We start from the raw sequence: 14,949 nt of genomic DNA on the forward strand, positions 1-14,949 counted from the left end.
GTTGGTACAATAAAACATTACCTCACTCACCTTGTCACTCTGAGTTACACTTTTGTAAGCTCCAAGACCTACTATTCTGTCATCTCACTCACGTACACAAACCTTATCTCCCAGGCATAATTCATACAGCTCAATCTATCATGATGTCGTCTAAATTTGTGTTATTTACAGATATTCGCAAAACTCTGCACAATAAAACACAGAAAATAAGTTTAATGATATTACATCAGATACAAGCTTAATACAAAATTTATAAACTAAAAATGTATGAAGGGGAATGTGTTTTGATTAAACTCTGGTACCTACTAAGGCTATGTCTACACTACAGACCTTACAGTGGCACAGCTGTACTGCTGCAGCTGCACCACTGTAAGGTCTCCTGTTTAACCACTCTTTGCCAACAGGAGAGAGCGCTCCAACTGGCATAATTAAACCACTCCAACAAGTGGCAGTAGCTATGTCAACAGGAGACTATCTCTTGCCGACATAGCGCTGTCCACACCAGCACTTCTATCAGTGAAACTTATATTGGTTGGGGGTGGGGGGCAGTTCACAACCCAACTGACAAAAGTTTTATGGACAAAAGTGCTAGTGTAGACATACAATTCTCCACAGCATTTAACACTTACACAGCTTACATGCCACAAAAGATCAAATATATTTTTGCTCTCTGCCAAGCCTGACTGAAAATATTATAAATATTTTGTTCCTGACAAGAAAGGTGGGGGAATTTGGATGATCTTTATTATTCTAATTCACACAGGACATGTTTAAAAGAGGTTATATGCTAGATTATTTCAGTTCACATGCAACCTCCTTCAGCTACCTGTATAAAGTATTATCACTATCATATTTTATCTTTTCATGTATGACAGCAATAGATCAAGTCAACTAATAACTCAAGTATGCTCAAGTTACATGAATTAAAATTCTAAACATTTTTTTAAGACTTATGCTACATTTCCATTTTGACACATTTGCTTCATTTATATACCTTTATGCTTACAATACAAAGAGTATTTGCTGATTGTCTTTTAAACCATCTACAGTACCATAACCATGTTAACAAGCAAGACATCCAGATCTGATATTCAGCTAGGATTGAGTCAGGTTGTTCATCAGCTACGTAGCAGGTGTGTATATCAGGAAATAAAATGTATTAATAGTTGTTACTGAGGTGGAATAACACCCTTGTGTAGCTGTGTCAGCAGAGGGGCCAGCATTGAATGGGCATGGAAACGGAGCTAGCTTCTAACTCCTACTCTGCATACAACAACTAGAGGTACTTAGTGGTAGTTCTGGCAAAAGGCACTTGAGGCACATTACCAGAGAGCATCAGGAAGTTTCCATTGCACATACTGTACCTATTTAAAGGACACAGGGTGGTCAGTCCAAACTTTTCACAGGAACTAAATTCACATACAAGTTGCCACAACATGCCCCTTCCTGGACAAACATCTTGTTCAAAACTGGTGTCTGAGTTACTAGTACAGCCCTTTTACCCCAATAATCTTCCTCTCAGGACACTTGCCTGTGAACATTGGGAAATGCTGAATGTTTTTTATATTTCTATTTTAAGAGCCCTTCAGATCTCTTCAAAACCCCACTAATGTATTCCAACTCCAAAAATCTATTGGTTTTTTTTAAATCCACTAAAAATTTACAGTGGTTAAATACAAAAAAACCAATCGTATCTGTCGTATCTGGTAATACCTCCATTTCTTGTTCTCACAAGGAAAACCTGATCTTATAAAAGTCGAGCAATACTTCCTGATTGCAGACCAGCTCTCCCACCTGCTCTGTGATCCTGCTCCCTCTCCTCAGAAGCCAACTGAGGATCATTCAAATTAATAATGAAAAAAAAAGTTCTGAATGGACAGTTCAGGTGGAGCTTCCACATAGAAGTCCAAGCCTCTGTGTTTCTGTGCACTCATCAATATAGAGTAGGTGCTCATTGGTCTTTGTTCGGCAACATACCCCCATCACTCAATTTTACTTAACACTTATAACATATCATGACTCCAAGTTAGCATAGTCCCTTCTCCACACTAGTCACACCTACTGGGATTCTTAGAGTGAGTTATTTCAAGCAGTTATCCTCTTAACAAGTATAAAAATATCTTTAAAGAACTTAAGCACAGATGGAGAACCAGGTGGTAGCTACAAGGACTACAGCTTCCCAATATCTAGTAATTCTTTCTACTCCCTGAAAATGAATCACCTTAGAAATAGCCAATGCAACACAGAAGAAAGTCATGTGCCAACACAAAGCATTACCAAAACAGCGGGAACAAAGATTTTCATTTGCAAGGATTCTATAGGATTGGGCTGTGGCCAAGAGTACCATGGGAGAAAAGTTTCAGAGGAAGGAAGCAAGCATAAACAGGAAGAAACTGTCAAATGTAATTCTATATAGAAAATACAGTATGTTTCTTTTGGTAACATAATTAAAGAAAGAAGATTTACTTTGGCATTAGATACCACTTCTTATATATAAAATCATGTTCTCTCTCCAAGCCATTTTTACCTTGTGAATTCTGTGAATTAATACAGATGCAAAAAACCTCAATGTTACTCTCAGCTCATCTACGAAGGACTCATCATCAGTTACATCCCTGCAAAGTTTTAAAACAAATCATGATGAGTAAACTAAGAAAAATATTTAGTTTGAGCTTTAACCCATCCATGTCACATTTGACATTTATAAAAGAAAGAATAAAAACATTAAAAGGTGGCACTTGAAAGCATAAGAATTATCTCCAACCTAAATGAAAGCACAAAAACTGGGCATGGCCAGCTGGTGACTGGTCCTCTATTCAAGCATAAAAACATGTGGACACCCAAATACAGTAGATATATTTGCACTTCTAATTAGCTGTGACTTGAGAGGCATGGTCAGAGCATAAGACTAACAGCCAGGAATTATGTTCTAATTCCTGTCCTAATATTGACTAACTGCATGACTGAGCAAATAACCTCTAATTCACTTTCCCCGGGTGTTTAAAAAGATAGTTACCCCGTTAGGTGGGACGAAGTGAGCCTAAATTAATGTTTGCAAAGCTTTACAAAAGAAAATGCAGTAAGTCTTCAATATTATCAGTAGAGCTCATTGAAATTTTGCATATCTATACAATTAGAAAGTCTGAAATTTCAAAATCTTTTGTTTTGACAAAATGATCAAAATGTTTCTACTTTTATATATTATAGTATAGTTTTGATAATTTCCTGCAAAACATTAGATGAAATTGGTACATTTCGAGAAAACATTTTGATTGTGTGGAATCAGCATTTTCTAACAAAAAGTTTTCCAATCAGAAAGTTTTTGACTAGCTCTAATTAGAATACAATATGCATGTTACCTACAATACAGCATTTTTTTTAAATTTTCATTTGTTAAAAATTGACCAAAAGTAGATATTATTGCCCTCCCAAGTAGGCTCTAATATACAAAATATGTATGATGGTAAAAGGTGGCATCAGCTGGTGGGGTCAGGGAAAAAAATCCTGTTATGCCCAGTTCCAATTTTTCCTGCCTAAAAGGGCCTACCTGGTGTCAGGGAAGTCTGTGCTCCTTTCCCTGACAGGAAGATGTCATCCCAGCATCCTCTCCCACCCTAAACTCTTGTCCAGCTGCTCTAGTCTGGGAAAGAAAGAGATCCCAAACCTGTCCCATCATTGAAAGCTGCCCCTTCCTACAAAGCTGTATCTGCTGAGGGCCTCATTTTCCTGGTTGGGAGAAATGGATTTCCCCAAAGACGCAAACAGAGAGAAGGGATGGAAGAGTGGAACAGGAAGAGAAAAAAATCCTAGAACATTAGACAAATTCTGCACTAATGACAGTCAAACATACTAAGATGATTTGACCTTAAGTAAAAATAATTCTCCAATTTTGTATATTGCCCCAAGACTTTAGGCAATAAGCCATAACTTCAGAAAATGTCCTCCACCTCGAAGTGCTAGTTCACTGCTTTTTATTATCACTATGCTAAGGTGTTCAGAGGACCCAGTTATGACCAGGACCCACTGTATTAAGCACAACACATAAGAACTTTTTTTGAAACTTGTGATTCTTAAATGTAAATATCTTGAATCTAAGTTCTCTACGTCAGTCTGATGTGACGTAAATGATAGATTTTCCACCAATTTTAAATTATAAAATATTAAAAACAGCCACCTATATGGCCTCAAATTTTATTTAAAAAGAGCTCCACAAAATGTCCTCTGGATTTCATATACTTTAAAGTTTACTCAGCTAATAAGCACCCAAAGGTTATCAATTTTGAGGATGTACAACACAGCGCTCGGGCTCCCTCTGCTGTCCTGCAGATAAGTGTATAGCTTTGTTTAGTATATTCAAATAGATACTGACACATCCAAAGCAAAGGCATAACTAAACAGAGACATGTAGACGTCTGTCATATTTAAAAATAAACTGGATAAAGAGAATGCCTCTAAAAAAAATTCTGAACTTCTAGTGGATAAGACAGACAACCTAAAATAAAAGATGAGAGTAGTTGACTGATTCTTTTAACGAATATCACCTTTAAGAAAGGGTGAGTCAAATTCAGAGTTGAATTAGGTGAAAGCCAGTGTCTTATTTGTTTTAGAAATTAAAATGACCTTATATCATGGCATGAATATACACCAAGAATTGAAATACACCTCTACCCCAATATAACACTGTCCTTGGGAGCCAAAAAAAAAAAATCTTACTGTGTTATAGGTAAAACCATGTTTTATTGAAGTTGCTTTGATCCACCGGAGCACACAGCCCCACCTCATCGGAGCGCTGCTTTACCGCGTTATATCCGAATTAGTGTTACATTGGGTCACGTTATATTGGGGTAGAGGTGTATTTAAGTTATTTTCCTTCAAAGTGCTTTGAGTAATATGCCTTTAAGTTAAAAAAAAACAAAAACACAAGAAACCCATACAGGCCCCAGTCTTGCAAAGACTTATTCACATTAACTTTAAGCATGTGAATAGTCTCATCTGAGTTCAACAGAACTATTAAGGCTAAAAATTAAGCATGTGTAGAATCTTTGCAGGGTCAAAGCCTTAGCTCATGTCTTGAATGTATTTTCCTTATTTTATCCTTTAAAAAAAAACCAGTTTATTTTTATATTAAGACACTACATGAAATACAGGGTCAGAGGAATAGTTATAGTTTAGAGCAGGGGTGGCCAACCTGAGCCTGAGAAGGAGCCAGAATTTACCAATGTACATTGCCAAAGAGCCACAGTAATATGTCAGCAGCCCCACATCAGCTCCCATCACCTCCTGCCCACTGACAGCCCCACTGATCAGCGCCTCCCCCTCCTTCTCAATCAGCTGTTCCGTGGCATGCAGGAGGCTGGGGGGAAACAAGGGGACGGCAGGCTCAGGGGAGGGGCTGGGAAGGGTGGAGTGGGGGCAGGGCCTGTGGCAGAGCCAGGGATTGAGCAGTGAGCACACATACCCCGGCACATTGGGAAGTTGGCGCTTGTATTCCAGCCCCAGAGTCGGTACCTATACAAGGAGCAGCATATTAACTTCTGGAGAGCCGCATACGGCTCCGGAGCCACTGGTTGGCCACCCCGGTTTAGAATGAAAATCCTCTTTTATGAGAAATGAAAGTTCTTACAGTTTTTGAACCTCTTATCATGGTTGCAGCAAAAATGTGTCTTTTTCCAGGAAAGCCTCACTAAGATACAAAGGGTTTTTATAGTTTCAATACAAATTTCACAAAAATCTTTGTAATATTTTAAATTTAGAACAAATTGATCCACTCTACTTAACTAATAAGATATAAAACAAAGTAAGGTGATAACACTGTTAAACTGAGAAAGTAAAAAAATTTTGTATTTTATTATTTTTAACAAAAACTAAATATGTATTTTGCAAAAGACTGTTTCCACTAAACTGTTTTGAATGAGGGGTCATTATTAGAAGAAAAAGTAACTTTTGTAGAAAACTCATACCTGTACCATGGATAAACAAAATTTTCCAGCACCAGTTCAAGCACCTGTGTAGAACAAAGACAATCACATTATAAAATAAGAGATCTATTTATTCTGCATACTTGTTCGAAGAGCTGAAATAAAAAAAATACACAAACATCTTTTCTAATCTCACTAAATGTATACATTATAACTCTAAAACAACAAGAGATTAAAGGTGCAGAAACAAAATTCATTGGCTAGAAAAGAATATGTTAAAAAAAAGGGAAGGGGGAAGACATCTGGAGGAAAGAAGAGGAGGAACGTATTTCTAAGCAAACACTGTAAAGCTGAAAGCCATACAGTCAAATGCTCTACGTAGGACAAGCTTTCTGTGGGCCTTTAAAGAAGGGACCAAGGCTGCCAAGAAGAGGAACTATGAGAGTATAGGTCTAAGAATGAAGCATTCAATAGCAAGCAAGAGTAGTGACCTGGGGATCGACTGAAAGAAAGCGAGACCTTGGAAAGTTAATGTGCAATCAATAGGAGCAGAGAATTAGAAAGCAGTAATCGGATGGCCAAGATGATATTTGCCTCTGAGAAGAGCAACTGATCCCAGGTCTTGCCCACATGCTCAGGGTTTAGCTGATCGCCATATTTGGGGTCGGGAAGGAATTTTCCTCCAGGGCGGATTGGCAGGGGCCCTGGAGGTTTTTCGCCTTCCCCTGCAGCGTGGGGCACGGGTCGCTTGCTGGTGGTTTCTCTGCAGCTTGAGGTCTTCAAACCAGTTTTGAAGATTTCAATAACTCGATCCTGGGATAGGGGTTGTTATAAAATTGGATGGGTGGGGTTCTGTGGCCTGCCTTGTGCAGGAGGTCAGACTAGATGATCAGATTGGTCCCTTCTGACCTATGAGTCTATGAGTCTATGATAGAGAACATACCCAGCCATGCCGCTGCTGCATTCTGGATTGCCTCAGGGGCCCAGTCTGACCATGTTACATAATATGATGCCTTACAAAGTGTTTGTCAATCAAACTGATGGAGGGATGAATTGGACTGACAGGTGAAAGAACCATCCCTCCCCTCCTGCCCAAGTAAAACAAAACATTATCCCTTAGGTTTCTTCTTTAACAACATGGAACCAAGAATTTAAAAAAACAAAAAACTAATGATAAATTTGTAACGACAGGAGTTCTGAACCAGGAACAGCATTTTCTTTTGTGATGCTGGCTACAGACATCTCTGATCAGCTCTTTCACAATGACACATTGGCATGGTTTATGCCACAAAGTCTCACAAGTGCATTGATCAAGTGCTAAGTAAACCTACACTGTAAATATATTATTGGTAGATAATTCAATTACTCAAGTAAGTAATTTTTCAGTCAGATTCATTTTATGCAACTTGTAACATTTAAAACCATATTACATATCACATCTTGAACTCAGTCCAAGATGAATGGGACAGCGGATTTCATGCAATTTACATGAATTGCAGCATCATTCTATAACCCAGAGTTTACAGGAGAAACATGGAAAGTCATGCCCCCCACCACCAAGTCTTCTCCATTCTGTCTTCTTTCACACTTAACTGGAGTAGTGAGGGCTGTAATACAGTTTCATGATTCTCTAAGGCACGTGGATGAAGTACTGCCGTACAAACAGCAACTCTGAATATCAAACACCACCATCTTTCAGGATATTCTCACTGCATTTATTTTCAAAAAGATGTACTTCTTAAAAAAGGTTCTACATCTGTTAATCTCTTGATGGAATTGAACTACAAGTACTAATATGTTTGCTAATCAGAGCTCTTCAACTCATTCTGCTCTCAAGGTTCTCATTGTGCATTGTCAGGATGCTGTAAAAAAGTCAGCTATTGCATAAGGAAGTGTAATATATTGGTTTTTTTTAAATATGCACTCACATTTAGGAAGGAAATAATCTAGGCGATAGGTAATAAATAACTTCTTTGGGTAATCATGGTACATCTTAATTATTGGTACTATTTATTATTTCAAAGAACCCAAAAACATGCTGGCTCCTTCCCATAAACGTTTTAGAGAACTTAATCTAAATTTAGGTCACAATAGAGTGCACAACAGTACACTGGAAAGAACATTGGATAACAAAGGACGATATTTTATTTTTTAGTATTGGTGGAATTGTAATGACAGTCCTGGACCTACCTTGGAGCATCAGTTTCAGTATGCACTCATTTTCATAGATAAGACCCCAAGACACTACTGTGATAATCTAGTCTGACTTCCCGTTCCTATACAACACAGGCCATATGATTTCCCTGAATTAATTTCTGTTTGAAGTAGAGCATATCTCGATTTTATAAATGCCAGTGATGGAGAATCCACCACAATCCTTGGTAAATTGTTTCAGTAGTTAATTAAACTCATTTAAAAATCTGTACCCTATTTCAAGTCAATTTCTCTAGCTTCAACTTCCAGCCACTAGCTCTTATTATACCTCTGTCTGTTAGATTGAAGATCCTTTTGTAATAAAATTTCTGTTCTCCATTTAGGTACTTATAGTCTGTGATCAAGTCACACCTTCACCCTGTGACACTCTGTACCTCGGGGGAACACCCTGCACCCCCATGTTCATCCTTATAATATTATTGTGTGGTATCCAATGCAAAGTTTGTCATGTTGGGTGTCTTCGGAAGGCTCATGATACACTGAGCATTGTCGTTATAGTAATGTTATAGGTTGTAATTTCATGAATATAGTTACGAGGCTGAAAATGTGTCCTCGTGGCTTAAAACAAGCCCAGGCAAAACTCTCCAGGAGCAGAGGGGCATCATCAGGGCATGTATGGAACAAACCCAGCCCAACCTCACAGGAAAAAAGGACACTGGCCTAGATGACAACAAAGGATCTATTGGACTATAAAGCGAGTCACTCCCCTTCCCTTGGTCAATTTGGCACTATGATGAGATAATCCTCATCTGACTCTAAAAGGGAAGGGGACAAAGCTAAGAAGGAAGAAAGAACATGATAAAAGGGAGAGATGTTTGTCATGCTCTCTCTCTTCCACCTCCATCTACAGACACCCCGACCAAGCGATGGAGTGCTGATCAAAAGGGGGAGAACCTGGCTGAAGGGCAACCAGCCAGCCTGTGGTGAGAAACATCTAAGTTTGTAAGGGCAATGAAAGTGTTAAGATCAGCTTAGAATGCATTTTGCTTTTATTTCACTTGACCAAATCTGACTTCCTGTGCTTTGACTTATAATCACTTAAATTTATTAACTACAAAAGAGAGATTTTGTTTGTTTATTCTATCTGAAGCCATGTGCTTGGTTTGAAGTGTGTTCAAGACTCCCCTTGGGATAACAAGTCTGGTACATATTAATTTTTTTGTTAAACTGACGAACTCATATAAGCTTGCAGTGGGCAGTAGGCATAACTGGACAATGCTAGCCGGAGGGTCCTAGCGTTGTGTCTGGGATCAGAGATATTGGCGAGTGTCACTCGGTTGCACAATCCAAGGAGCAACTGGCCAAAAGTGCTCATTCACATAGCTGCGAGCAGTTTACATGCTAGAGGTTGTGTGTGAACAGCCCGGAAGTGGGGTTCTCACTGCAGAGCAGGGTAAGGATGCCTCCCCGAGTCGAGGATTGGGATGACCTAGCAGATCACTGGTCCAGATAACACCAGGGGAACATCACACACACTCTATCTGACAAGATAAGCTGATTGAGCTCCCTGAGGGTCTCATTATGCTTTCCAGTCTATTAATCATTCTCATGGTTTTTCTCTGAACTCTCCAATTTTTCAACATCCTTTTTGAATTTTGGACACCAAAATGGACCACAATATTCCAGAAGGAGTTGCACCTGTGCAAAATTCAGCAGTAGTATAATCTCTCTATTTCTCCTTGATTTCATATTTTTTACACCTACAAGAATTGTGATGGACTCACTTCTGATGTCCAAAAGTAATGACGAGTCTTAAGGAGGGATCTGAATGACAAAACGTTAGTTGTTTTGGATTTCAATGCACTGAAATCATGTCAAATAATTAACAATAATTGATGGTTAAATAACAGTTACCTCTGAGAGAGAGGCATCAACCTTGGAAGACACCTGTAGATCCAACCATGGCTGGTAGTTTTCCAGAAGCAATGCAGGTCTGTAAGAAACCAAGAAAGATTATACAACATTTAACAGAAGGTTCTCTCACCCCAAAGTACAAAATGTAACAACTGTTATAAGACATGCCAAATATTTAACTTACCTATGCCTTTTGCATTTGACATTACCACATACAGCACAGCTGTGACCTTGGGGAAATAGCTCCTGCAGTTCTAATCGCTAAAAAAGAGAAAGTATTTAACAAGTCTCAGTTTTTCAAAGTCCTCTCTCTCAATGCACTTATGCATTAGCCAATTTGTTTTTACTGTATGTGATTAAAGTAAAATTAAATTGCACAAAATATCACAGATTGCTCGATTTTTACTTCTTTCTTTTTGGGTGTGTGTGTGGGGTGAATACAAAGATAATTAAGTTAGTAAAGTACCAAATGGAAGCAATTGAATTTAAGAAAATAACTTACAGATTAAAATTAACCTATCAACACAAAACATTTTAAATTCATTAGAAAGGAGATTTAGAATTGATGTTTCATTCTTTGAAACTTTCAAATTCATGTAAAGGAGGCTGAGTATGGCCAGTAAGATATATTCTGAATTCATTTTGTCAAAGGAAATGCATCTCTTTTACAAGCATCACGTTATCATGCAGGTTTAGGATTAAAAAAAAATGCAACTACTACAGACACTCTAAAAACATTATACAGGCAGCAGTTGAACTGCCAACACTGATGATTGCATATTTCAAGCCCTTAAGTAATAAGGCCCTAATCCTGCAAACACACTTACTTAATTTAACACATGTAAATAGTTCCATTGGGTTCAACCCAAATATTTGCAAGATTAGGGCCTTCATTTGTACATGAAGACTGTACACTAAAGGAAGTTACAAGTTAATATCAACTGCATTCATCACAGTTACATTAACAGCATAAAATTTTCTAAAATTACTGTTTGTACATATTGCTACAAAATAAATGGAGAAAAATTAAACAAACACTACAAAGAAAAAATTAAATTTACCTTGGGTTTATATTTTATTGTAAAAAGAATATTTGGCAAGAGAGAATCTGGTCCTAATGAGCAGTAGAATGTGACAACGCCAGCAACAAATGACCAGAAGATCATTAAAATGTGAAGATACCTTGTAAACAAACAGAAAAAAAAAACCTGTATAACGAGGTAGACAATACCATATGGTATGTTTACAGCAGAATTTTTCAGAATGACATATAAACATAAGTATTTCTTTTAGTGACTACTCTACCAAAAATTACACATAACTATCTCAGGAGTTCTCAGACTGGGAGTCACAACAGGTCAGGAGGTCAAGAAGTGGTTACATGGGGGTCGTGAGCTGTCAGCCCGTAGGTGGCAGGGCTGCAGCTGTCAGCCCCAGGTGGGGTCGCAGACAGCCACTGGGAGAGGGGGGATGTTGCACTTGGAGGCTTGCTGTGTGAAAGAGGTCACCAATACAAAAAGCTTGAGGACCACTGCTTTGTGTGTTCATGAATAGCATTTTATCTCAATGACTGGGGCTGTTAGTTACGTAAATCTAAGGTGAACTCATTCACAGACAGGAATAATAAAACAGCAATGCTAATACAGTACATTATTTCAAAGCATATTACAAATATAACTAATCCCCACAACACCTCTGAAGTGGGTACTGGCCTGCAGATCTATGTTCAGACTAGATAACACTTAATCTCTTCTTGTTCTGATATTGACTGACAAGCCAATAAGATAATATATTTTACATTTACTTAATAGTAGCTTTTAAGCATTCAAATATGAATTTTTTAACCCTCCTATGACAGATGGCGAGTCTAAATACTAATTTTTTATAGGGACAGCACTCTCTGCCTTAGATGCTCTATGGGAATTGTTTATATTTTTTCCAAACAAGTAGTGAGTATAGTAATGGATGCTGAAATAAGTTTTTAGTCAGTATCATAATGACTTCTTGTAGAGCTGTGCTGGATGTAGCTGACAAATTTTTTTTTGTCCAGGAACTTTTTGTTAAATGTTAAAAAACCTAAACTAGCACTCTCCTCTAAGGGCACATCTTCACTAGCAATATTAAAGTGCGGCTACGGCAGTGCTTTAATGTGGCTGTGTAGTCACGGTACCAGCACTGGTGTACTGTCTACACTGCCACTTTACAGCGCTGAAATTTGCAGCGCTCGGGAGGAGGGGGGGTATTTTTTCTGAGTGAGAAAGTTGCAGTGCAGTAAAATAGCAGTGTAGATAAAACTAGACTTACTGGGAGACTTGGTCCTTATCAGGAAATCTCACGCTGAAAATGCCTCAGGGCAAAAAGTAAGCATGTGTGCCCTGCAGGGCTTTGGAGCGGACCCCAGAGCTGGAGCGCAGAGCAGCTCTGGAGCAGTGGAGCTGCAGGTTTTTGCCTGGAGCGGAGCCGGAGCACAGCTCCAAAGCCCTGCCCTGTATAGCACAGAATCAGCACCAGGACTTTATTAAGTCTGTACTCGTTACTTTATAAATAACTCTTCCTCATACCATATACAATTTATGTGTAATAATTTGGGGATGGGTATGTTGCTATTCTGGATTGTAATGCACACACTCTGGAGACTGAGATAAGAACGGAGACCGACCAAAAAGCGGAGTGAGACTATGCAATCACTCGCTGGGAGCACTATAACACCACACTGATATTGACACACACCCCCCCAAAGTTATTTATTCACAGGATAGGTCAAGAAGAAGGATGTTCCCTCTCCTGGCTGAGGAGAGTATAAATGGGGATGTGAAGCAAGCCTGGGGTCATGGAAGGGTAAAGGCAGAGGGTGTCGCTTTCTGGCTCCCTCTTCCCCACACAGTCTGGCCCCTGCCTACAAACGTTGCCTTGAATTGCTAGCCGCTAACACGTTGTCTCTAGGAGGGAAGAGGACGCTGTTTGCCACCTCTCCTCTAAAACTGGAAACCATCTGAACTAAGCCCTCATGTTCCCCGCTTCCCAACGTGCCCGGGCTGTGTCCGGGCAGCTGCGCCTGACCGCGGGTACCGGGGTAGGGCTGAGCAGTCACGGCCTCTCCCCGCCCCCGCCACAGCAGCCGGGCTGACAGCGCCACGCAGCTACCTCGGTGGGGCGCCTGTCGCTCTTCCCGGGCAAGCTCCCGCCAGCGCAGCCAGTTCCCCTCCCGCTCTCCCCAGCCGGGCATGGAGAGCTGCCCCCAGCGCCGCTCGTGGCCCAGCTGCAGGCAAACAGCCCCCACGGGCCCCGGCCAACAAGCAGGGGAGCGTCGGCCCTGCGGGACCCGGCCTCCCCCCGACACCCTTCCGCGTCATCCCCAGCAACGGCCGCTCGGAGGTCGCCGCCGCCGGCTGTTGGGAAGGGGGCGGGCAGCAGCAGGGAACCAGCGGGACGGACGCGGGCCCAGGCGGTGGCTGTTACCGGTTCAGCAGGAGGGTGGCCGCGCTGAGTCCCAGCAGGATACAGCAGAACAGCGGGTACTGGCGGCAGGTCTCCCGCAGCGCCTCCAGCCCCCGCGCGCGCTGCCTCAGCCTCTCGCCCGCCGCGCGCGCCCACCCCCACCCCATCGCCGCCAGCGGGGGAGGGGCGCGGCGCACCCAGCGCGGGGACCCTCGAACCCACGGAGTGGGAAGGGGAGCAGGGAGTCGCAGCGCCGCTTCCGCTCTTTGTCACGTGATTCCACCACCACGTGATTGCACTATCGTGCGCCGGCGCCATGGTGATGGGGGCGGGGCATTTGGACCCGGCCGCGCTGGAGGCGGATGGCAAAGCTCCGATAATAAGCGTCGAGCCGAGTAGCCCCGGCGTACCCCGAGGGGTGGATGGGTCTTGCCACCCCGGGGCCGCGTTGGCTGCGCGCCGCCGCCGCCGCCGCGAACACCTCGGCCCCACCGCGGCAGCCGGGGCGAGGCCTGGGCTGCCCTCAAGATGGCTGCGTGGGCGGGAGGTGCGGGCGCAGTCCGGCGCCGGGGAGCTGGTTAGCGCGGGAGAAGCGGCCTGCTCCCCTAGCCAGCCGAGCTCGGGCCGGGCCGGCCCTGTAGCGAGAAGCGTGGCGATCGTAGCGACGCCTGGGCAACGGGCCCGGCCCAGGGGGCAAATTCTGCGCTATGGCGCGAAGTAGCGGGAGTGAGGCCGTCGCGGTGGCGGATACTGTTGTGGCGTGTGCGGGGGTCCGGGAGGTGGCCCGGTGGAAACGGGGCTGGGGGACCCGCTTCCCTTTCTTAATCATCCCCCAGTCAGCAGCCTCGGACCTCGCGCGGCCAGCCCTGCGAGCCGGTACCGGATGTCGGCCTGTTGCTGGCTCCATGGACTCAGCCGCAGTTACTGTTTCCTGTGATTCTTTCCCCCTTCTTTGCATTTTGTTCCCGTTAGGAGCCATCTTGATTCTTGGCTTGAGAAATCCCCGTGGGGGGAGATTGGGGAGTCCCGTTAGTGCACACGTGGCTGCTTTGTCCTCTAGCTTCACTGGGGGTTGAATGGTTTTATTTTTCAAATTTGACATTTTCTTGAACCAGCTATTGAGGAAAAAAAGGCAGCAGTTTAGAACAGTTTTAAACTGTCTGATTTGGGGCAAGAACTACTCCCGTTGTACCTTATGCATGAAAAGATCCTTCCCAGGAAGTGGCCAGTGACCAACCTAGGTGACATTTCAAGCCCTACTGTGTAACATGCTGTCCCAAGCCCTGGAAATAGAAGATCCCTGATGGCAGAATGCTTACATAGAGTTATGATTACTCACGTTCTAATGCAGCAGGGATCTCTAGCCTGTGGCATTTGGAAACTGTATCTGCTATAATTTATTAAAGTGGTGTGTGCATATGGTGACTGAACTGAAGAAGCTGATTAATCAGGGGAGTAGTGAAATATTACAAATAGTGTATTCCAGCTTCTCAAACCCTTATTTGCAGAATAAGTACTGGGGGAA

General features: G+C 42.1%; 1 protein-coding gene across 4 annotated transcripts in view; it reads right to left on the minus strand.

Annotated features, from left to right (window-relative positions):
* SNX14 (sorting nexin 14) overlaps nt 1–13,577 on the minus strand; it is an 86,932-nt gene extending 73,355 nt beyond the window's left edge. For 2 of the 4 annotated variants that reach the window (XM_030555873.1, XM_030555870.1), the window contains exons 1-6: nt 13,446–13,574; nt 11,048–11,168; nt 10,171–10,247; nt 9,987–10,065; nt 5,961–6,004; nt 2,528–2,615 (exon numbers count right to left, since the gene is read on the minus strand). In XM_030555873.1, coding sequence (XP_030411733.1) covers nt 2,528–2,615; nt 5,961–6,004; nt 9,987–10,065; nt 10,171–10,247; nt 11,048–11,152 — 393 coding nt within the window. In that variant the 5' untranslated portion in view covers nt 11,153–11,168; nt 13,446–13,574. Of the gene's footprint in view, nt 1–2,527; nt 2,616–5,960; nt 6,005–9,986; nt 10,066–10,170; nt 10,248–11,047; nt 11,169–13,445 lie in introns of all 4 variants that reach the window. The other 2 variants (XM_030555872.1, XM_030555874.1) reach the window with 2 other exon arrangements.
* Between the last annotated feature and the right edge of the window lie 1,372 nt (nt 13,578–14,949).

Source organism: Gopherus evgoodei, chromosome 3, assembly GCF_007399415.2.
Source record: "Gopherus evgoodei ecotype Sinaloan lineage chromosome 3, rGopEvg1_v1.p, whole genome shotgun sequence".
Classification (NCBI taxonomy): Eukaryota; Metazoa; Chordata; order Testudines; family Testudinidae; genus Gopherus; species Gopherus evgoodei.